At 37.0% G+C, this 24,872-nt stretch overlaps 3 protein-coding genes across 4 annotated transcripts in view; 1 reads left to right on the top strand and 2 right to left on the bottom strand.

Moving 5' to 3' along the window:
* LOC124406852 (heterogeneous nuclear ribonucleoprotein L) overlaps window positions 1-16,339 on the bottom strand; it is a 73,118-nt gene extending 56,779 nt beyond the window's left edge. For both annotated transcript variants that reach the window (XM_046882493.1, XM_046882494.1), the window contains exons 1-3: window positions 16,062-16,339; window positions 1,507-1,550; window positions 1,293-1,362 (exon numbers count right to left, since the gene is read on the bottom strand). In XM_046882493.1, coding sequence (XP_046738449.1) covers window positions 1,293-1,362; window positions 1,507-1,550; window positions 16,062-16,124 — 177 coding nt within the window. In that variant the 5' untranslated portion in view covers window positions 16,125-16,339. The remainder of the gene's footprint in view (window positions 1-1,292; window positions 1,363-1,506; window positions 1,551-16,061) is intronic.
* Window positions 16,340-17,876: 1,537 nt separating this feature from the next.
* On the top strand, window positions 17,877-19,691 carry LOC124407053 (F-box only protein 28). Its single transcript, XM_046882856.1, has 3 exons — window positions 17,877-18,168; window positions 18,357-18,605; window positions 18,727-19,691. The coding sequence occupies exons 1-3, from the start codon at window positions 18,082-18,084 to the stop codon at window positions 19,486-19,488; spliced, it is 1,098 nt and encodes a 365-aa protein (XP_046738812.1). The 5' UTR covers window positions 17,877-18,081; the 3' UTR covers window positions 19,489-19,691.
* A 926-nt stretch (window positions 19,692-20,617) lies between these two features.
* Window positions 20,618-24,817, bottom strand: LOC124406475 (cilia- and flagella-associated protein 91-like). Its single transcript, XM_046881902.1, has 14 exons — window positions 24,763-24,817; window positions 24,624-24,700; window positions 24,432-24,553; window positions 24,015-24,322; window positions 23,726-23,934; window positions 23,307-23,643; window positions 22,710-23,032; window positions 22,404-22,625; window positions 22,044-22,339; window positions 21,572-21,842; window positions 21,332-21,455; window positions 21,113-21,199; window positions 21,004-21,048; window positions 20,618-20,783 (listed from the first exon to the last, which is right to left on the bottom strand). The coding sequence occupies exons 1-14, from the start codon at window positions 24,815-24,817 to the stop codon at window positions 20,722-20,724; spliced, it is 2,538 nt and encodes an 845-aa protein (XP_046737858.1). The 3' UTR covers window positions 20,618-20,721.
* Between the last annotated feature and the right edge of the window lie 55 nt (window positions 24,818-24,872).

The raw sequence follows: 24,872 nt of genomic DNA, 5'->3' as shown, positions 1-24,872 counted from the left end.
CCCCTGCACAAATTTTATTTACCATATTCGATCGAATTTGAAATTTTCGTCCACCATATTGGATCCACGAATAACCTGTGACTCAAAGAGTTAAACTATCACATCATTATAATTATATTACTTCATAAATCATCAGTATTAGTCTCGCAAAATCCAATGATACTATACATACTATAACCACGATAATTTTATTTTCGAATGTATATTTCATACGATCGGACGCTTGATTATCGATCTTCATTAAAACCGCCTAACGGTCAAAGTTTATCAAAACGAACAACCACTGTACTTCGTAATTGCTGTTTTCCGATGAGCCTCGACGATAATTTGTGCAATTAAAAAGTTGTTTCTAGTTTTGCCCAGAAAAGGTATATATACGTTCACTAGGTGTACTACTTGTAACGCGGTACCGGATTAAAGGTAGAGCAGCTAACTTCAGCTGAATGGTAAGGCTCGTTTGTACAAGTATAAAAAGCTGCTTTCTCGAACGAAGAAAACTGTATACGATATAGTTTTATTTACTACTTCGGCGAAGCCGCAGCTCTCTCTCTCTCTCTACAAAACAAAAACAAGTAAACGTATATAGGTATCTGAAAATGATGCGAACGTAATCCTATACAGCAGCCGATATATATCTCGTTGGTTAAATTTACGTTATCCCACACAACAGCTGCAACCCAGTTTTCAATACCTTATTCACATCCAAAGAAGATGCAGCAAAATTTTTTAGAGACAATAATATGACGCGTGCCAAGTCCAGTTACCTGAATGGTTAAATCAACAAGTTTAATCAACACCGAGTTAGTGATGATTCGGTAAAAAAAAAAAAAAAAAAAAAAAAAACATTTCAATACCGGAATTGATCAGATTAAAAACAGGACACATATCTACAAATGGAGAGAGAATTTCCATTGCAGGTCACATCGAATCAACTACATCAAACGATGAATTCATGAAAATCGTGACTAGTTTACACGTACAGTTGTGTTTCGCTGATGCTTTTCGGAACGTGAATTCATATAGAAACAGGGTAATAGCAATGCACAAAACTAGTCTGTTGTTACGTGTATGTAAAAAACCAAACAAGAGACATCATCAATGATGAATATCGACGAGCGTGGCATATTGTCATGGAAAATAAAAATAAACGCAACTCTTTATTGTTTTACCAATCTTGTTTTTTCCTCACAAAGGTTTACCGAGAGATTATCGATTGATGAATGACTCGTTTCTGAGCATCCGACATAGTAAATTTTCATTATAAATCTATAAAAAGTTTAATTGCTACTTACCACCGTGATTGGATAGACGGGGTTGATTACTGTGAACAGTAGGACGTGGTTAGGCTTGTTATTGTCCTCCCTGTGGAACCAAAACGAAATGAAAATGATTAAAAATCATTAATTATCAAGGCTTCATCTGCATCGATGATTTTCAAATAAATTTTAAATTGATACAATAACGTAATAGTACGAGCTTCGTAAATAACGTAAACTTGAATAGTACCTCTTTCTTCGTGGCTCATCCCCGTAACCTCCGTACTCGTGATTCTGAAATGCGAAAAGAAAATCAACATTATCAACATGTACATATATAAGTATGACAAAACACTACAACAACAAGTCGATATTAAACCTCAGAATTACAAACGGACATGGGTTTCAACTTAACGCATAAAGGAAACGTGAGATTGTTGGGTTTAAAAAAAAATACCGCTTGTCTTTTGTTTTCGAGCGATTAGAACGCGAAAAATAAATTGTTTTGAAGATTGTCAAAATCAAAAAGATTAAAATTTTTACATCCTCTGAACAACTCAATATTAAGAACTATAAGTCTTCGGTTTAGTTTTTCAACGAAAATACTGAGACCCGAATCCTAGGGTCCAAAAGATGGTTCACAGCATACATACGAGTATATTCAACCTTATACATACACAGGATGAAAAACTTTCTCACAATATGGAGTAAAACTTTTCGCATAATGTACAATCGTGAAAAGGAAGAATGGCAAAGTGGCGGGCGGCGGCATTTTCTCGAGAAGAAGAAGAAGAAGAAGAAAAGCTACGGAGGATAGGAGGAGGTACGTAGAACTAACTTTTGCGACGGCTGGCTTAACAAGACGAGATAATTTCTGCGCCAGTAAGATACTTCCATATTATGGATATAATATTGACGTTGGGAAAGCAAGAAGACTTTCCTCTGCAGCAAAAGCCACGATACTTTTCTTTTTCTTTTTCTTTTTATTACAATATCCATAGCTGTGTAGTGTATCAACAGATGTAAGGAATACGTTAGATGATGCACTTTACTTGTGAAAAATTTAATTAGGATTATCTCATACAATCTTCAACTTTGTTAATTTTTGCACTAGAAACTAAAAATATACCATTCTGGATACGAAGTGAGAACAGAAGTTGTTTTGTAGCTGCATATTTAATGCTGGTAAAAACAGTAAACTAATTTCAAGACTCTCTTCAACTTAGAATAAAAAAATAAAATAAATAAAAAAAATGACAAAATATACTAAACTAACCAAAACAAGTTAATGTTGCAATTACCATAGAATGTAGTATTAGCAAGTGTAATTATATCAAAATAGAGTTGCCGGTACTAAATTTTCCTCTGTTATTATTGCAACAATGTTTTGAACATTACAGTAACGATACAGAGAACTGAAAAAAAAAAAAAAAACAAGTTCTTCCAGTGTTATTATCATCAGTGGTTTTTCCCACATTATTCTTCACTTAAATTTCTCCTTCCTTTTTATGAAATGCAGCAACGACGAATGGAGGACAACCACGATAATCCTGACGTCGTTACACACGTTTGCATGCATAATAGAAGGAACAACCCGAGTGCATGCACCAACTGTACAGCAGTATAGCGGTACAATGATCCATCAAATGCCTGCTTCAGGTCACGTAATTAACACCTGCGACTCTGAATAATAAATTTCCAATTCTTCATAGCGTATCAAAAGGTTATCGTTCTCTTTTCTGCATTCTATCCTTCTCTAGATCCCTGATCACATATTGCGACAGTTTTACATTAAGAGAATATCAATGAAATTCATGTTCATTGTCCAGAGTTCATTCGTCGTCGCAACGACACCTCATAGACTCAAAGAAATTTATTGATTCTGTGAAATGGATACGCATGTGATATATATAAGCGTGGCGATGATTTACGCGTATGCGAATGTAGGTACATAATTAATATTGTAACCTGGTGCATAGATATATACATATGCATAATACACAGAGAGGGAAATAGAGAAATATAGAAAAAGCAAAGGGAAGAAAGATAGCAAGAAAGAGAGACGGATCGAGGAGGAAATTGGCGGTGAGCCAACCACGTGGTTAACCACGAGAGAATCTGAGGAGACACTTCAATGGAACCTGCGAAGCGTGCGTCTCCTCATTCTCCTCTCCTCATTCCCCCTTCCTTCCTTCCTTCCAGCCGTCAGTGCTGTTCCCGTATTCCAGTTTTCTAGCTACCGGTGAAAAATTAATAGCCCGTTTTTCTCGCTCTAGCTTGTGTGATAAATATCATCATCCCCTCTCTCTCTCTTTTCAAAACCCATACTAACTCATCCCTCGTGTAAACGATCAATCGACGCGCATCCATTCGGTTCTCCATTACATGTGAGGTCGTGCAACGCACGCACAGCACGTGTTATGGGATAGGTATTACTATTATTATTATTATTATTATTATGGCATTCCGAAAACGCACGCGGTGGTATCGACAAGCTAAATAGATCTTGACAGATTACAAAAATTCCGTGGATCATAAGCGGCTAATTTTGGCCCCCTTGACAAATTTTACGATCAAACGTTTCTAGTTATTCTTCGTGCGACATGCTTATCTTAACGTGAAATGGGCATAACCAAGTCAAGTCTTTTTCCAAAAATTTAGACTCCAACTGAATTGCAACTACACAACTGATTCAAAAGTTCCATCCATCAACCCCTCGTGATTATTTTTCTATAGTGGTTGTGCCGAGGAGGTATTTACTCTTATAGATCGAGGGACACTCAATCGTTTTTTTTTTTCTTCATAAGATTTGAAATGAAGCATCGATTAAGCGTTCCTTTATAGTTGTAGTGTTCAAAAAAAAATGTTCAAAGCTTTCGAATATAATTATTTGATTGATAATACAGCTAATTCTATAACGAACAATGACGACAATTTCCGGAACGGTGTTAAATTACATACATATATGTATATATATATATATATACACCCATGTCCAGAAAACTTCCATGAAAGTCAAGAGATTTTTGACGTTGAATTTTTTTTATTACCAACCTACCTCACCACCCGTGTCAAGAAATCAAAAAATATTAAATATTCAAATTGTACGATATCATGCGATTCGTTACTTTCAAGAGTTGGAAAAATATAGTAAAACCGGAATTTAGTGAGCCGACCCAAATGAGGAGAAAAAAAAAAAAAAAAAAGAAAAGAAAAAAACGTGTTAAACACATGTTTCACATTTAACGAAGCTGAAGCTAGCCGGCAGAGTTATAAGAAACCAAACGCGTTGAACTTGTTGAAAATAGAAAAATGCAGTTAAGTTTTACCCTCATATTTCCACACTCCATTATACCTTATTCGAATAAATATTCGAACGTTTAACTGTTAACTCTTGTTACTAGCTCGAGCCATCCTCGTTCACACATTTAGCACCCTATCAATTCAATCTTAATAACGACATGTGGGTACACGCATCATTGTACATCGTATAAAGATTAGTTACATTGAATACACTATACACACCTAGATTCAAGATATATAATATACCTTATATGCAGGTACCGTATAGACTATATAGATATACCGTAAGATACACAAGCGTGCGTTATACTACGCAGGCTCATAAATCCGTAAGTATAATTTGCATGAAGAGGTGAAACACGAGGTACAGCATGAGCAGTATAGCAGCAAGTGTAAATCGGTAATATGAAATTCCGTTATGAATAAGTTCACCAGCTATACGTATATACATATACTGGCAACGAGCCCAGATTATACCGTAGATCTTATAGCACGAGGAGAAAATACGCAGCCGCGACGCAAAGTTTAATTTTATTTTTTCTTTCCGTTCCCAAACTCACGTGCAACGCACCCCCCCCCCCCCCCCCCCCGTGCCTCGCCAGATTTTATTATCTGCAGCGCAAATTGGATCGTGCAATTTTTCAACTCCTTAAGATTTTCGTCCCCGTCTTCAAATGTCCTTGGATTCTTTCTCTTTGATGATATCACGGATGCTCGCGGAGAAAACAAAATCATAAACAATTGCGAGAGGAGAATTAAGAAGAAAAGAGAAGAAGAGAGAGAAAAAAAAAAGATATGGAAAATGTATTTTGGACAGTTAATAAATATATATATATATACATATACTTGGGGGGAATTTCATGCCAAATCGACCAATTTTGATCCTCACTATTTTTAGTTTTGTTAAAACTTTTTTTTAAACAATTGTGAAATATTTAATACCATAATTAATTAGTTTGATTAATTTTTGTGCATTGCATCACTTGCAGGTTTTAAATATTCGAATCTTTTTCAAGGTACCACTTTTTTTTTGACAATTCCGATCATTTTTGAATCGATTCCATGAAGACTTCATCTTTTATTTGTTTGCATAGATTGAAAAAATTTTTAATCGTACAAGTACACGTTCAACGTTTCAAAATTATTAAAAATATTCTTCACTGCATATGAAAAGTGTGTTGGTTAAAATTATGTAAAAGGTGAATTGAAATTAATTTTCCTACCAACTATTTATCATCACATTTCCGAAAAATTATTTTTTAAAAGCAATCTTAACACCTTGTCAAAATCTAAGACGAATTCACAAAAATTACATTCTTTATTTCATTTATTTGCAGTAAACTTTGTAATAGATTTGATTGTTTATTTTTTTATCTCTTTAAACAGTTCGATAAGTTTCTGTTTATTAAGATATAAAATTTTACGAATCTTATAAAATGATCAGAGCGAAGAGTAAAGTTGTTGAGTTCATATTTTTCGAGTAGGTATTTAAGATAAAACAAAAAGATGCTACTTTGAAAGAGTTTTTATATTTGCAGCTCAGTATCAAATCCACAAAGAACATTAAAATAAATAAATTGTACGTCTCACAATCAGAAATGTTAGGAAAAAAGTTTTAACAAAATCAAAAATAGAGAGGATCAAAACCGATACACTTAACATCGACTATCCCATAGATATAAGAGTGTGATACGCGTTTCGTTGCTTTAATTTAACACTGCTGAAGAGAAATACGCGAGTTTATTATCCGCAGGCGATGTTAAAAACCGCGAAGAGTCGCCCGGAGGTTGAAATTCGCCAATGTACCAAACCTCCTCCTCCTCCTCCTCCTCCTCCTCCCCCTCAGCCTCCAGCAACTGAATTTAACATGTTACTTCGATACTCTGAAAACCGTTTCCGTGTTCGATATCTGGAAATTTCATATATACCTGGATACATACATACACACACTGACACACACAGATATTCGATTCGTTGTTGTGATTCGATTCGAACGAAATCCCCGAGCTGCAGTCAGCCTGCAACTGCTGCTGCAACCACCTTCGTGGCAGCGACGCCAGTGAAACGTGAAATGAAATCTCGTACATGTGAAATCTCAGCGTATGTACAAAACATTATACGAAGTGTAGATCTATCCAGGCTGTCTCACGAATTCCATTGAATTTACAGAAGACACACGCGATCAAATATCATTCTGCACTAAATCTATCATTAAACACTTGATATTCGTATTCATAGAAAATTAAAATACTTTATATTTATTTTTCCAAATATAAAAGAAGAAAAAAAAAAAAAAACTTCGACAAAAATTTGAATATATAAAAATGCAAAATAAAGAATAGATTTCTGTAGGTAACAATTAAGGTTTATATAAAAAAAAAATACTAAACGCGTAATACAATATTTCTCGGCTTTGCTTTCGGAACTTTCTTTCACCACCGAACCTTCGACACAGTTGAGAAAAAAGAAAATTTTCTTTCAAAATTCAGTTTTATTATTACAATTACAGAGGATGGATCTGCACCCGGTGAATAATTCAAATTTGCGTAGATAAATTGACACGTAACAATATATAAATATATGCAACACACAGCTGAGAAATGTACAGATTTGTTTCCGCGATTGGTATGCGAATCGGAGCAAAGTCTTATAGCTTTGGCATATACAGAAAACAGATATAAGAGTTGGAACCGTGCCAGACAAACACGTGCTGATAAAGAATAAGAGATTACAGAGCGAGAACGAGATCTGTGATATCGTAATTATGTACACATATAAATATGGGTAATCTATATACATATATATGTACATACATATATAGATAGATATAAATTGTTTTCTCTCTAATATTTTGCACCATCCACTTTCGAAAAGACACCAGAAATTCTTCATCCTTGAGTATTATTTCGAATTAAGTTTTCATCGTGTTTAATGTATTCTGATCTATTCTTACTCTCTCTCTCTCTCTCTCTCTCTCTGTCTGTGATCCGTAACATTTATTTATTGTCACGCATTAAAACTACCAAAAATTTATTATTCGATATATCTGTATAATATTACAGTTTCCTTTACGATATAAAAATACTGACTAGAAAAATTTGCAAGTCACCGAATCACTAACCTGTTGTAAAGAATTTTGACTGTGACTCTAACCCAGTTTAAAAAAAAAAAAAAACGATCAATACCTTATAAAAACGACGATGAAAAACAGACACGTGTTTTTTCTTGCCTGAAGAATACCACTGAGAGTATGTCAGGTCAGGTCAGGTTGTGTTATGTTAAGTGAGGTTAAGGCAGAACATATATACATATACATGTATATACATATAATATATATAGAGAGAGAGAGAAACGAAAGAAGAAGGCCTGTGAACTTATTGTGAGAATAAATCACCCAGTGTCTACTAAATAAGATAAAAAAAAGAGTGTTTTAAACCCATATGTCCTTACATAATCTCCTCAATTCTTCTCCTTCAAATGCATCTGCATTTTTCTTTTCTACCCAACGTCGTAAAAAATATAAGCTGCTTATTTTTCACCACCTTTTTTTTCTTATTTTTTTTTTTTTTTTTTTTTGCCACCGCTTTGCCAATTTTCAGGGAATTTCATACACATGTTCCTCACCACCGAATACAACAAACAACATTAAGCATTTGTTACGAGTTTTTGTATTATTATTGTTATTGTTATTATTATTATTATTATACGCGTGTATCAAGATATCAGGCAAGTAAGGGCGTATTTTATTGTTACTCGTTATCTCGAGTGTTGCGTATGTAAAGAATAGTAGTAGTAATAATAATAACAACAACAACAATGACAATAATAAGAATGAAGAACATCGCTGCTTGAAGATGTTGACGATTCTTATCATCGCGTCGGAGATAAAGATCCGACAAATGTTTCGAGATCTGCTGCACATTGGTGTAACAATAGCTATTATTTATTGATGATTACAAGGCAAACCTCGAGGGTATTTCGATTAATTAAATAACACAGAATTGAAGACGAGAAAGAGAAAAGAGTCCGACTGAAGTTGAGTGGATAAAAACATAAGAATAAAAAAAAAAATAAAGCCAACACAATCTCAAGACTTACCTCAATTATATAAAAAATAACAAGATATATAAATATTCATACACATATATATATATATATATATATATAAATATATGTTCAGACTGCAGCTAATCGAGTAAATATATTTTTAGACGAACGAATAAACATGTGTGCACAATGTAAAGTACCTAATAAGATATGATAAATTTATTATCAACGCAAGCAGCTGTTCAACAGTAATGTAACTACACCTTTGATTACATGTATAAATTTTTATACAATCCCGTCTCTCTGCAACTGTAGATTACAACGGAAGATTATCATTTTTGTTTTTTTTTTTTTCTTTCACATACTTTTCTGCATTATTATTTCCCGTCCGCTATATTCTCTGTTTCACATTTTCTTACACGGGAAGATGGATAAATCACTAAAAATACTCTCTCTCTCTCTCTCTCTCTCTCTCTCTGACTGCTACAGCGAGAAAAATTGCAAAAAACAACGATAATAGCAATAAAAACAATCTTCCATTTCTCCATCGTGAAAACAAAGTAAAAACAAAACCACAATTTTTTTCCCCTATTTTCTTTTCATTTTTCTCAAAAAATCTAAACTTTCTTCAAGCATGTTTTTTGAAAAATGTATATTGTTTTACGGAACACATATCTATTTATAGGTTGAATTAGGAAAAAAAAAGAAAAAAGAAAAAAAAACATTTTTCTAGAGCAAACAAATTCTCTGAAGAAAAAAAAAAAAAAAAAAAAAAAAAAATCACCAACAACTGTGCAACACTTATTTCGTAAGAAAAACGCAAATTTTTTTTTTGCTGTAATGTAAGTATCGTGTTGAATCGAACGAAACTAATATGACTACTATGAAAAGCAAATTTCTGCTTTAGATTGAACAAAGACATTTGCAGAATAAGAAAAAAAAAAAAAAAAAAAATACCCAGTGCCACCGCAAAATTTTTCCTCCACTTATTGATATTCCAGATCCTACAACGCGGGATAAAAGCAACTGTTTGAGAAAACTATAGTCGAAAGACTTATAAGAGAGTGATTTTGGCATACAACGACGATGATGATGACGAGAAAGAGGAGGAGAAGGAGGAAGAGGAGAAAAGCAGACGGCTTAGTTGAGCAAGTGTGACAATTATATCTATATATCGTACCTATATATCTACTATAAGTATGTATTATAAGCCGGACGCGCTTCGTGTTCGCGGATGCTTAAACGCTTGACAAATAACGCATGGCATGCAGACCACGGCAAGCAGCAGCACTAGCAGCAGAACCGAGGACTCTCTCTAAGGTTTGGTTAATACGATTTCCGGTTCGTGCAACACCGGCGATACGAATCCTATCCAACACCCGTTGCCTGCCGCCGCGGTTATTAGAATAGTTAAAATTACTATTCCGCGCACAGACTGCGGCGCATTAAATAATAAGCAACGCGTCGAAAGGAAAAAAAATCCCGCGGTTTACCTCATCTCGGCGTTGCGTCGCCCCAACTTCCGGTTCTTCAAAAATTTTACCCGTTCTCCCGTATTTTTGTGTCATTTTTTTTTTTTTTTTTTTTTCATTATTTTTTTTACTCACCTTAATTATTTTTGCATGTATAATTAATTCGTTATACGATATTAAAATTAAGCACGTACGTTCGGATTGTCGCAAACACAATTGGAACGAGAGGAAGAAAAGAAAAATAAATTAAAAATAAAGAAAGAAAAAAAAAAAAAAAAACTAGCACGTGGTAATATAACACGATCTAGTTATATATATATATATATATATATATATATACATATATGTATAGTACGTGTATAACGTTAAATTTTCGAGGGAACGATTTTAGTTTCAACACTGAGCGATTAAGAGTAGCGACGGAGGCGCGGAGGCGTTAATACTTTGAAACATCGAGAATAGATATTAAATTGTAAGAGCAACGCTGGCGTTGTACATAATTTAAGGTAGGTTTCCTCCTTCTGCTCTTGCCGCGGCCGCCGGGCCGCACCCGCCCACAAAGCTTAATGGAATAAAATATGTTATATCTTGAAGCAGCAAACGAACCGACCAAAATAATACGTCTAGGAAATAGTTTCACGTCTTGATTAAACTCTCTCCAACTACGAATCTACATCGTTTGTACATGTATAAATATATATTCAGCGGATTGAACAAAATAATTGAAGTTATCGAAGCCAAAGTATTACATTGTCAAATATCAATTTATTTGTCGTTCGACAAATTTCTCATCAACATTTACTGAGTGATGAAATTAATCTCTTCCTAAACGAAGTATCAATAACAACTACGTGAATTTGGCAATTGAAAAAGAAAAGAAAAAAACATTATTCAATAATTTTCATGGGGAAAAATAACCATCGGCAGCATATTGCTGTTGCGAAATTCTCTCTCTTTCTTAATCTAGCTTATAAAAAACGTGTCGTTACAACTCTCGTAGTGTAATCTCCGACGCGTATAATCATTGAAAGTATACAGATCACTATGTATATGTAAAATAGTGTAAAAGTTAATTCATCCAGAAATATCGTGCAGAAGTTTTAATGTTTGCTTCTGTCGTACCGCCTACAACAATAATACCTGCAGGAGCCTCTGAAGCCATCGTCGTGAGGAAATTAAAAAAAAAAAAAACTATAATGAAAACGAAATAAAAAAATCGCAACCTTATACATATATGTATGTATAACCCTTCTTCCTTTATCTTCCTTTGATATAAAATAAAACTGCACCGTTATATCAAACCTGACGGTAACTCACCGAGGCACGGTGAAAAAAAAAATGGAAAAAATCAACGTCTCCTTTCCTTTGCTAGTCCTCTATTGACCTTATGTCTACAGTGTTACGTAATTAGTAGGAAAAAATTCCACCCAAATGGAGATAAGTAGTATAATTTTCACTTTCTGAAAAGGAAGTGTCAACTTTGCGGTCATGAATGAGGATAATAAATTTTATCATCGAATTTCGAAGAGTATATGACCTCAAAGTTGACACTTCCTTTTCAGAAAGTTACACAAATGTCTTTGCAGGGTCAAAACTCGAAAAGAAAATGGCGTCAGTCAAATATGAAAAAAATGTTTCGAGAACTAAGATTCCAGGCTTCAAAATGCGCTTTTACTCTCTCCGGTGCAAAGAATTTGCACAAATTTACGCCACTTTGAAAATTATTGATTTTCAACCAAGGTAAATCCGATATGCTTTAATTTTTTGACCAACGAATGAGCGTATCTTGTTTTATTACGTCTTACTGAATTCTAAACAATTCTAAAGTCGCCAAATAACGTATCGTCTTCAAAACGAATTCAAGACGAGTACCATTACTAACTTCAACATGTTAGAAATCTCTATTACAATTAGTGCAGTACGTACAATTGCAAGCATAATGAAAAGAGGAAGTGAAGCTCTCGTGGAGACAGAGCAAAAGAGCCAGTTTCGCGAACCATATTGAAGTACGAAAGCAAGTTGGCAACACTCGCTCCCTCCTTAGATGGTCATGGAGAGAACGTAAAATCCACCGTGGCGTCCCCAACTGATAAACCGACGAACCAACCAACCAACCAACCAACCAACCGTCGTCGAACCGACAAAATAATCAAGTAACCAACAAACTTGATAAGTGCGACGTGTATAACGTGCATAGGCACTAATTATTCGCATACTGCACTCACCGACAGTGAATTTACACACGTTTCAGGTGAACAACTTTAATATTGCATAATACTACCGCCGGAACGAAAGAGTATAATGTGATTAAGTGAGTAAATAAATGAACAAGTCACAGGTTCATGGATGCATGCGACGAAGCGTGCAACCACCACCAAACCATTTTACCACCATGCACCATCGAATTGCCATGATACGTGAATTATAACTGCGTTGTTCCACGGCGGTATGCATGCAACAACGTATGTAACTATTGCAAATATAATTGCAAAACAGTATTTCACGGACAGAGCAGCGTGAAAATGAGCAAAGTGCCTCTCGACGATATTCTGCGGAACAGATTCGGATGTATGTGTACGTATGATTTTACGTAAAACTACCTACAGCGTATGATGGTCGTGTGTTTTATGTTAGAAGAATTGATTAATAACTGTAGATAAGTTTAAAACACGATGTACTGATAATAATAACAACAACAACGCGTTTGTGGTTTGTAAAATTGAATTGAATACCTGACTGATGAATTGAATGAGATTTTATAAGTTAGAAAAAACGCATATTTTTCCAAAATTTACGTGTACGGCTAGATGAAATTTGTTTTATATATATTTTTTCCTCGATATTCAGAGAAGTAATATTTGTTAAGCAAAATTCAAAGCTAACATAATTTTAGAATTTTCATTCGTGACACTTTTCTAGTATATTTCCTTCAGTATATTTCGCTATATATATTACAGTTTTATTTTCGACTCATTTCTCTTCCTTTCCGTCAGTCTATACAGAGGACTTCATTATACCCTATACCCTACACCAATGCCAATGCATAATGCAGAAAAACTTGCGACAGCTGTTTGTCTGCAGTAGAATCCGACGGGAAAGACGAACATAAAAAGAGAATTCAGACTTCACAAAGACACTTCAATCTTGGCAAGAAAGAGAAAGAGATAGAGAGAGAGAGAGAGAGAGAGAGCGAGAAAGCTACGAGAGGAGAAAGAGTGAGAGAATATTAAAATAACACATGAATATACATGCTCGGCACGAATTTGATTCACCTGGCGTTGTACCATCATCTATTCACAATCCCTCAATCTCCCTTATTGTCAGCCATGTTTGATTTTCTTTTTCCTTTCAATTCTGTCTTAATTCCGTTTTTTCTCATTTATTTTTATGCGGCGCGGCAGTGTTTTTCCGTCGAGCAAACACACCACAGCCCCGCTGGCTAAGCCAATGATCATCGTGTAAATCATCGTTCAAAAGGTAACGCATAGATAAGTGAGTATACGCTCATATATAGATATATGCGCATGTAGTAGATGAAACAAAAACATAAATAATTCAATGTGGAATTAATGACAGAGGCGCGCGTTATTCGTCGTACAAATGAGCAAAGGAATGATGCATGGGCCACATATTTTGCACGATGACGTAACGCGCAGGGAGAGTTATCCATCCGTTTTCGTCGGTCGAGGTTCTCGATCATCGAAAATTAGACATCGTCGTAGTCCATCACATTCTATGTATGTATTTATTATGTGTATTTTCAAGGGAATTTCAATCTCTCATGGGTTCAATGTTTGTTCATGTAAAGTTGCAAAATCGTACGCAGTGCGGTGATACCGGGCATTACGGGAGAAGAGAATTTCTAGTCTTTTTTCCAGTCTCCTCTGATGTTATACGGGTATAAAATAACCCCCATCTCGTTGTCAGATTTGAAAAATATTTTCCCCGAGACCTGAACTAAAGCTCTATATAGACATACATAAAAATATATATATATATATATATATGTGTGTGTGTTATCTACCGAGGGAAGTGCTGCAGAAGGAGCAAAGTAGCCCAGCAGCTTATAGAATACCTACCCATTTACTCATATATATATATATATGTGTTTATGTATTAAAACTATGTGTAACGAATATGGAGGGCCGCGCCGGTTGGTTGGCGAAAAGTAATTATACTTGCAGAGTATATAATATTATACTCTTATAATGGCTATAATACGTATATATATATATATATATATAATATACATTACTTGAGTCGAAGAAAAATGGTTCGTGCGATTGTGATAAGATTTTAAACTTCCTCCTCTCAATGTATCTCTATATCGCCAATTGCAGAGATAAAATTATATTTTCAGTCTTTCTTGTATTACTTTTATCTTCCCCATTAAGTTTATTTCCTATCATTCCTCTCGACGATTCATTTCCGCCGAATAGACAAGCATGTAAAACGGAAATAAGGATGAGTATGAAGTTAGTAATATTACGGTAACGATGCACGGCTGTTAAGAAAAAATCTTTACTTCGAACTTTCGGGAATGTCTGAAATTTCGTAAACCATTATAAACAAAACATATTCTGATTTTGAAAAATCTAATCCTTGAAAGTTATTCTTAAAATTGCGCAATAACGATTTCTCCCCTGACGTTTCCTCTCATATGCTGCTGCATGGGGGGGGATAGGCATTCATTGTTCGAGGAGTAACCACGATATATCGCTGCATAACGAAAAAAAAAAAAAAAAAAAAAAAAAAAAAAAAAAAAAAAAAAAAAAAAAAAAAAAAAATAATAAACATGCAAGAAAAGACGGTGCAGCGCGAAGGCTCGCTATATAGCAGCGGTGAAAGATGAGGAGAGAATTTATTGTGTCTACTCGTCGCGGACTCGCGCTCAGCGACACAGCGTGAGAGATAAGGGGTCTGACACAAGAAACAGGGTGTGTAGTGTAAGTAACCTGGGCGCAAGACGACGGCGGCGGCGACGAATGCTACGTAGAAACGACAGCGACTCGGCTGCGACCGTCCTGTCAATAATAATTGCTACTATAGCCAGCCGACGGCGAGCTGGATACGAGAGTGCAACCTCTCGACGAGAGCGGTGATCTCGTTCGATAAGGAAGCGAGGAAGAAAGAAAGAAACGAGGATCGGCAGATCTGCGCAAACGAGAAAGAAACAAGAATCGAGCAGCAGCAGCAGCGGCAGCAAAGCAAGAGGGAAGGGGAGGGGCTGGGGGAGAGGAAGAGAGGGGGGTGGAGGAGCTTCAAGAAATAATCAATATTTCTAGCAACGGAACCTGTGGCCACCGGTCTGCGACCGACGGACGGACTCCGCCGAGTACCGCCGGGAGAAACGATAACAGGTTGTCGACGACGGCGAGGAGGAGAAGGAGACCGGTAGAGGACTGACTTCGCGAGTCTTACTCGTTCGATGGAGTTCCTAGGGTTAACGGACAGATAGAAAGAGGCGAGGAGAAGTGCGTCGGCGGGCGATCGATCGATTAGCGAATTGTTGTCGCAGGGCTCCGGCTACCGTGACGAAGTACATGTATGCAGTGTGGATAGATGGCAGAAACGCGTCGAACGGAGTTTACACGGTTGCCGTTGACGACGTGTTCGTGTATTCTCGCGGGGGATATTTTACGAGACGATGTCTCAAACGCACGCCGGAAGGAACAATGGAGATGATCGTGATCGTGACAATAAATGGCGACCAGAACTGAAAGCGTGCGACCTCCCAGGTACGCAGCAACCCGGCCGCGTGCGGATAATCGATGCTCGGGGAGTAATAACCAGTCGGTGGTGGTAGGGTTGTTTGAAGACTGTTAAGAAACCGGCGGCGATTTGGTGGAGGCCCCGGCTCATTCTCGATCGGCGAGCGGGGCCCGCGGGAATAAGGAAACGTGGGTGCAATGATACCGCTGCACTTCTAACAATGGAAAAGACACGCATTACAGTGAAAAATGTGCATCTTGGCATCACTTACCCTGTGGCCCGACTCCTCGAGACGTTGCCTCTTCGAGTGCGGTCCATCACCGTTGAAAGCCATTCCCAGATCGTTTACTAGCTGCCCTTAAGCCGAGTCTGAGCTTTTCTACTTCTCGACGGATTGTTCGGAACTCAGGACACGGACTTTGGGACAGCTTCGATGCGATGTGTGCAATCTATACGCGACGCGCGACGACGGACGGGTTGAACGCGTTCACCAACGGCTTGCGAATCACTGACGAACGCGAGCTCGCCACTCCGAAACTGCAGATCCAAGAGGAGACCAGAGATACGGCCGCCGACAGTGCTGCCAACTTCCCGCTCTGTTCAACTATTTCACCCCCCCCCCCTCTGCCCCTCGCCGCTCGGCTATTGGTGTGCGACAAGCGCGCGCGCACACACAGATTCACACACACGCATCCCGTCGGCTTTGTACGCGCTGATGCGTTGAACCTTTTGTTACGCTATATTCGCTGTTCCGGTCGCTCGAACCAACCATACTTGATAAAGAATCCCTTTTTTTCGATGTATCGTGGTTACCTAAATGTATAATGCATGCAACTACGCACGATCCTGTAATACTGGGATATTCCAAAGAAGGATAAAATTTTTAGCCTAGAATGCAAAAATATGTGTGCGTTTGGTGTAGGCATGTTACATACATGTACGTACGCTGAACGTATATTTTTACGCGCCAATCAGTACTCGATGTGCGACTCTTTCGTGCATAATGTTTTACGCAATAGTAAGGATGGAATGGCGGTGAATGATGAGAAAAAGTATTAGAAAATTTTCGGGATTGATTATTCAAATACGAAGACCGCACATGCCCGAATCTATATTCATTGGATTGGCAACACTGGGTGGCAGTGAAGCCAGGAACGAAACCAGAGATTGGTAGTGGGAGGAGGTCGAACTTCCTACGCATCCAACAGACACAAACTCAGCTTCGCAGGCGTCGCGTTGCGTAGTTTCGGTTTTTGCCACCGAGCAGCACGTCTGGGGCACTTGCAAAATGGTACGGATGACGTCATTTCCTAATGTCATACCGCATCATTTTTGCTCTCTTCATATCGCATGCGTTTTTTCTTTTTGTATTCCTCTATAATAATAGTAATAAAAATTTCAATCAATCCCTCTATGGCACAACTAAGATATTGTTCAAATACTGACTGAAATGACATGAGAGAAACGTAGGAAAAACACACAAAGTTGTAGTGTAAGCACGATACATACAAGATGAACTAAGAAATAAAATACAGGCATTTCGAAATCTAATCGGTCTCGCATGGCCGTGTGGATCGTGATCTGCCTTGCGTTGACTAAAGAATAATCGTCAAACGCGCCTGGTCACAGACAACCAAAGCTACATTGATGTGCTGCACTTGCCAATCTGTAGGCGGAATTTTCTTCTGTCACGATACACAGTTCCTTTGACTGAAGGTAAATAAAGCCGTTCAGTCCTGGATTAATCCGTCTGGGTGGGTCCTAGTGAGTCATGGGGTGATTCTATCGCTTTCACTTACCGACCTTTCGTTAAGGGATGCCAATGTAAAATCGAGTCGGCATAGAAGAATACTGTGAAGCCAAATTCACAAGCTTGAGCTGTTTTATATATCTCCAGTCAATTGCATTGCCATTAGATTAATAAAAAATATCAATGTATTTTGAGCAACAGTATTTCCATTTTTACTAATTGGCTACCCAAGTTCTGAGTACGTAGTTTTGGATCTCCTGCGATGCATAAAGGCATAAGGTATTTCTGGAACCCGTGACGCTATTTGAACAGTCAGTTGGCCTTCCGTCGCACACGGTATTATTGTACTGTCCGCGGCGATTGCATCTCGTAAGGTTCTCGTGTTTTCTGTAACATGGCGGCAGTTGGCAAACTGTCGCGACTGTTACAAACCTCTTAGTGATCATTTAATATTTACAAATATCTGTTTTGACGGTGCCGTGTTCCCCAATTTTAAAAGTTGGCTCGTTGAATCCCGTGCATAGGAAATTTTTCCGACGACATGTTGCAGTTGATAAACCTCCCCGAAGTTGTTCTAGAAACAATTTTGTCTAACCTAACATACGATGAAATCGCTAGAAACAGAACGGTAAGCAGCATTTTTTAAATTCTTGTACTCTGCTATTTCGCCGTGACCTTGATATCCATGTATTATCAACGCCCAACTTCTCGTCATTAAAGTTCTACGCTGTTTCAAATGATTTCATCGTAAACGACCCTCGACCTCTGTTAGAGGCTGCAACACGTGATTCATTAATTGATTTTTATTATTTCAAGGTTTGCAAGCAGTTTGATCGAACTTGTAAAAAGCTTCTCAACCGCGGCTTCAATCTGATGGAAAAGTACCACGCTCAATGTCTAAGAGCAGTAAAATGTCAGCTACCCAGAAGGGAATCGGAAAGACGGAGTCACCCTCTGGCTCGTCACTGCGATATACTAACAGCCATAGAAACTAGGATCTCTATGCTATCAATGACTTTCATAAAATACGTCGATTTGAACCTGTGCTGTTTTATCCCTGGAAAAGTGAGTATTATTAGTTGAGGGAAGAAAAAAGAAACAAAAACAAAGATGCTCGACAAAAACACACATTGAGCAATAACCCTCTGACTGTGTTAATTTTTTTCTCGGTACTGCCAAAATGAAGGTTATTGATGAGATATTCCGCGTCCTCCGGTTAATACGTGACTCAAAAACCCCACCTAGAGCCCATGAGATTCTGCAAGAATTGCGGGATATCAGCAGCATGGCAATGGAACATTTTGACGAAAAAATATTGCCAAAATTGAAGCACAGCATTTGCACATCTGTCGTGAGTCACGTAGGTACTTATGACCTACCAAACGCAAGCCTGATGATATCGCATCATACCAATAGTGGGAATATTACATTGGCGCACGGTTTTAGTCCTGAAAAATTGAACCAAACATTTCGCAAGATACACTGTCGGACGAAAAAAAATCAAATGTCTGTTATGTCAGTGAGAAGTAAGATGAATAAACTCAAACTGAGAATGAAGAGACAGGGTTTTCAAATGCGGACACAGAGTGTCAAGATACAAGAACAAGGAAAGAAACTTCATGAACAGGATATTCAGATAGCGGAGATGAAGAAGCACCTTGAAGAATGGGAACAAAAGATGGGTGACTTAAAAGCTGAACTGAGTAGGGCCAGGGAAGAAACGCAAAAGCCTGACACCATAGAAACCTGCAAAAGAAAGCATATCGATAGACTCAAGTCTCGAGAGTCGGACCGAGTTCAAGGTAAAGATCTTCAAGCTAAGAAGAGAAAATTGATTGTCGAACGTAAATCATCCACTAGCCCAAAAGATGTTCAATTTAAAAAGTTTCTATCAGACCTACTGGATACAGGACATGTGGAGGATGACGTTCCATCTACGTCCAAGTAGCTAATCCATGGTTAATTGTGTTCACATAAGTAATAAGAAGTTTTCTTTAAAAATTTATCCATTTATATTTAATCAATATTTATAAAACCTTGCGAACGAGACTGATTATTCTTTGTGCTGTTGCGTGAATGGTATTTTTTACTCTTTCTTTTTTTCTTTTTTTTCTGACGTTTCCTTACTTCTCTTGATTTGTTAAGTATTAGAAACATATTAGTTGAGTTGTTCAACTAATTCTTTCTGAATTTTTCGACTAATTTTTCCTTAACTTCATTACTCATAGGGTTAACTTAGTTTATTCCACGTCGGTAAAAAATAGAGCCTGCATTAAGGAACATGAGTAGTGGATCTTCTGACATAAGATTCACTTTCGAATTGTTCGATTTAGTAAATCTGAGTTTACTTTAATGTACACTTATGGTAACATACAATATCGTGCACTTTTTTCAGCTAAAGATTCAAAATAGGCAAACTCTATCACGTACAGCAAATTAAAAGATATTAATAAAACAATTTCAGCAGTAGTTTTGTCGAATTGTATTATTACGATACAGCAGAAATTAAGAAATAGATTGCGGAATATTTGTTACAAAGTAGCTTACATGAAATGAAGCTTTGCAAATGAAATTCAATTTATCTTATCTATATGCCGGATAAAAAATAGTATATTTTCGTAAGGACCTTAATACATTTATAAACATGCAGCGTTATTATTTTCAAGAACAGATAATAACGTTTGCAGAAAATAATCTACAACAGTGTCTGCTATTCAGTTAATATGACGATAACTATCGCATATAGAAACACTGTGTATATAGACTATTCTGCAAATGGCTGATTTTAATTTTTGTAATGAAAATTGCAAAAATAACATTTGTAGTAAACGTCCCATTCTATACTCTTTCTTTTTACTTTGCATTTTTGCATTGTATTTTGTCTTTCATTGGATTAAATATTATCGTGATAAAGTTAGTAACGTTATTCTTGCAATGCAAGATGAAAAAAACCGTTATTTCGTACCTTCAGAATTGTCCGAAATTCAGTAAACCAGAATAAACCAAGAAATACTCATGTTGTGAAAATTTAGTTCCTTCGAAGTCATTCTAAACTTGGAAAATAGTATACTTTTCCCAATGTTTCGTTACGATAATGTTACTAACTTTAACCTCGTTAAATATCCGTATTCAATATAATCAATATAATTTAAGAAGTGACTTTCAAAATGAGGAATTGATTCTAATCCAAGGTCTCTGTATCTTTAACATGACCTACAGGAGCAGTAGACTTAGCAGTGGAATCTAAAATTAGATGAAAATATGTTTTTCATCATTCAAAGCAAAGTTCAACCAGTATGGAAAGCCAAAGAAATTATTCTGAATTTACAAAACTATTCTGTAACCAGTATTGATCGGAGAAACGTTCGCAAAAGTAGTGAAATGTTAAATTAATAGCCTCGAAGTGATTGGTCAGAATTTGTTACAATTATCATAATTTATTAGTTTAAAGAAAATCACTCACCGCTAGAATAGAAGGTCCCAGATGATTCTGAGGATCGTGCTGAAACTGAAAACTGATGGGTTAAAAACAATAGCTTAAAGCAGATGTAAATTTTATTTACTCAACTTACCTAATACCGACAACTTAGAATTACCGACTAGGGCTTCCACATCTTTGATAACATTTTCAACTATGTGTTGAGCGATTTTTTCGCCATCTATAAAATATTGAGTAAAAAGTTTGATCTTTTCAAACGAAGTATTTACGATTGGAAATTGTACTAATCGATAAACAGACTTCTAAACAGTATTTTTTTTTGTTTTTTTTTTTCCATAGATTAGTAACCAACCAGAGAGCACAGAACGAGAGATAAGGTGCTTTAATATGCTGCCAGTCAGTGTTTCTTCTGGACTAATTATTTCTCCGACTATTCGACGTTTTATCCAATCTGCGCTTGTTTCCTGCGCTAGTTCCTGTGTAAATAAAGATTTTTTCCTATCAGAGTAAAATATTATTCTATGCTCCGAGCATAACATAAAAAAACTCTACCAAGTTGTTTGAGTACTCAATTCAAAAAGTAGTAGCTTACTTCGACCGGCTGGTCAGATTCTTCTGTCCCTTCCTCCTCCTCTTCCACTCCTTTGTCACTTTTATCCGTAGCTATTGACTCTGTCGAGGGTGTTTGTCGCTCGATTGGTGGTAACTCCAATATCTTATTGTAAATAGCAGTGTGTGCATTTTTTAGGTAGCTAGCTTGCCTCTCACGCATTCTCTTTCTCACTATTTGTTTGTCGACGTCGGGAAGTACAAAGTTGTAAATCATATCAGAAACCATTTCTTCTTCAGCCAAACCTTGAGCGCTGTAAACGAAGAAAGAATACTTGAGTTGTACAGATATTGTTAAATATATATTGTAACTATACCCATTGATTATTACGGATTAATTGTTAATATCAGTTGTTTAATTACCAGTTATGTAATCCAAATAAAAACTTGTATACATATATATGCACGCATACATTAAACATTGAATTCTCTACTTGATATTTGCCTGCACGTACTTTTCATTTGCATATTGCAGTGCCTTATCCACTTTATCAGCCGTCTCTAGGATATACTGTTTTGCTTCAGCGTCTGAGACCCACTCGATACTTTCCTTTATTATGTCTTCCAAGTAAAGTTCGACTGTGTCTTGATTTACCTTTACCATTTGCCTGAACATTTCGTCACATTCTCTGCGACGCTGTTCTTCCAGCTGCCTCCTTCCAGCCTCTTCCGCCTCCCTCTTTGTTCTTTCTCGTTCGGCAAGCAGAGCAAAAGCATGCGCTTTGCGCTCATCTTTCAGTCGCACCAACTCCTTTGAAAATTTTATTAATATTTCACAAATGCAAACAGCTAAAGTTCACTTTCAAACTGTGTACCTTGCTCAGGTAGTCCAACATTCCAGACAATGTCATGCCTTCCAGCATGTTCAATATTTCGTTCAACCGATCTTCCTGCAAAGTTCTGCGATTTTCGCTTTGCTGAAGCTCTATAACGTGCCGTTTTTCCATCTGCCGTAGTTTCTTGGTGTCTGATTGAAGCCAATGTGTTGACTGAAGTTCCTCAATCAGTTCTCTGCACCTATCTCGTCCCTCGAACATCTAGTATCACGGAGTGATACATAATTATGCCGAATTAATCGAGTTTGATGGTGTTTCATTTTTAGAAGTAAGCACAATACTCACAACGCATTGAATTGCTCTTCCAGTAACCAATTTTTGAATCAATACAGCTGCCCGTTCCTGACTCTCATTCACGTTGCTCTCGTTTGACAGTGATGGGGTGACGGGCATCGGTGGAAGTTTGTATCTACGTTTCATGAAGCTGGTATTTTTATCTGGCTTGAGGTCCATTCTAATCGATTTCAACTCTGCATGAAGCTTTCTCAATTTTTCCTCATTCCATCTAGTTTCTCGCACACAGAGTTCATGTGCCTTTTGCTTCGGTTTAACTGCCTTCAATTCGGAATATGTAGGAAGTAGAATGTACCTATCGTTTTCATCTGCGTCTGTCACAAGAAAATACAGAAATATCACTTATACTCTTGTGGATACTGAAAAATGGGGTGAATTGGGGACAGTTTTTTTTTCCTTAATAACTTATCGCAAAATTTTCATCTTTGATTGCACAATTTAGGACAAATGTAGTCTGTTCTTCTTTTTTTTTTAAGTGTACATATGACCTGCACAAGGTTTTAAGCTAATTTTCAATTGTCCCTGATTCACCTCATTCAATCCCTATTACAGTAGTTGTAATTTTTTGATCTTCTAGCAGTTACTAACCAGGAACATTCTTATCGTCTACTATCCTTCTGTTAATAATCTCGTGATAGTTTTTAACATTTTTTTTTTTCAATTTAAAAATCGAGTCAGCAAGACCTCTCGCTGCGCTGCACTTTTTAGCCCATTTGTCTTGACCACCGCGATACTTCACCGTCAATTTTCTCAGCTCACGTCCAAGTTTTTGCCTAATATTTCTTATCTCCGTATTTCTCCTCTTGTCTATCAAATCTTCGACTCTCTGGCATCGATCCCCTATGCTTTTCTGCCTCGCCGCATCCCTCAGCTTTGTGTATTTTTCCATCAATTCCATTCGCGTGTCCATAATGAATTGAATCTCCTGAAAAACTCAAATGTCCAATTAAGAATCCAAGAGCCGAAAGTGCCGCGAGATTCACGAGCTCTGAATTTGAAATGCTTACTGCTTCGCGAAACGCCCAATCATCAATTTCCATCGCTTCAATTATAGTCTTTCGTGTTTTGATGTTAATCTCATTATCCATGGGAGGGAGTATTGCCTCCCAAGCTCTCTTCATTCTCATTCTGTTTATGATCTCCACCTCGTGCATTCCTGCTGGCAATCCATGATCCCAAGTCAAATGGGCAATAGTCAGAACTTCGGGGCTCTCATCTGTAAAATATAAGCACAAATTATAAGCTCCAATCCTTATGCCAACAATTCAATAATCATTTTCATAAGGGCCAATATACCTGGTCGCACTTTGTAAGGAGGAGTCCAGGGAGACGTTTGTGCCTCGCTTTCTCTGTAGTCTGTTTGTGTCTGTTTCGTTTGCGTCCTATCTGGTAAATGGCAACAGCGTGCTGCCGCATCTTTCATAGCTTTTTCCATATTGTCGTATTCAAGATTCATGTGAAATCGCACCGTGGGAACAGCTGGCTTTAAGAACGGCATAACTGGTCTCCGGTAAAACAAGTGTCTGTGTTGTCCATTGACATCGATGCGCTTTGGTGGATCTAAATTTTGCCTGTAAAGAATAATTTCAATGATCGGCGAGCTACTGCAAATAAAAAGACAGAATACCTTCAGCCAGTCTGTCCCTCACCCATCGACATACTGTAAACGTTTCCTACTTAAACTGCAGGCTACTAACTTTCATATAAACTTGCCGAATACGAGCTTCGTAATTCATCTGTTCCATTGCGCAGAATGGCTCAGTTCGGATTTTTAGCAGATGTTCGGGATATTTTAGTTGATCATAAGATACAGGTGGAAAATTTTTGCAAGTTCTCTACACAAATGACATAAAATAAACGATTACATATAATGAGTATCTTGATTTGGGTAAAACTATAACTCACATACAAACAAGTACGTTTCGCAGCTATGACAGCTGCCTTGAAGTGGTCTTTAGTGCTACATACAGTATACACTGGATCTAAAGTGTTACACATGACATTATTAAGTGCTTGAAATAATTTGCATCGTGTATTTACTTACCATACAAATAGTCATAAGTCCGTGTTAAGGACTGCCGATTTTTCTGCGTGGTCATTGTAAGATTTCTTTTTAAATTTAACTCCTCTCCTAAACTTCTAAGGAACCTATCA

Source organism: Diprion similis, chromosome 6 (genome assembly GCF_021155765.1).
Source record: "Diprion similis isolate iyDipSimi1 chromosome 6, iyDipSimi1.1, whole genome shotgun sequence".
Classification (NCBI taxonomy): Eukaryota; Metazoa; Arthropoda; class Insecta; order Hymenoptera; family Diprionidae; genus Diprion; species Diprion similis.
The sequence above is the reverse complement of the archived record's forward strand: the minus strand, read 5'-3'. Positions and strand labels throughout refer to the sequence as shown.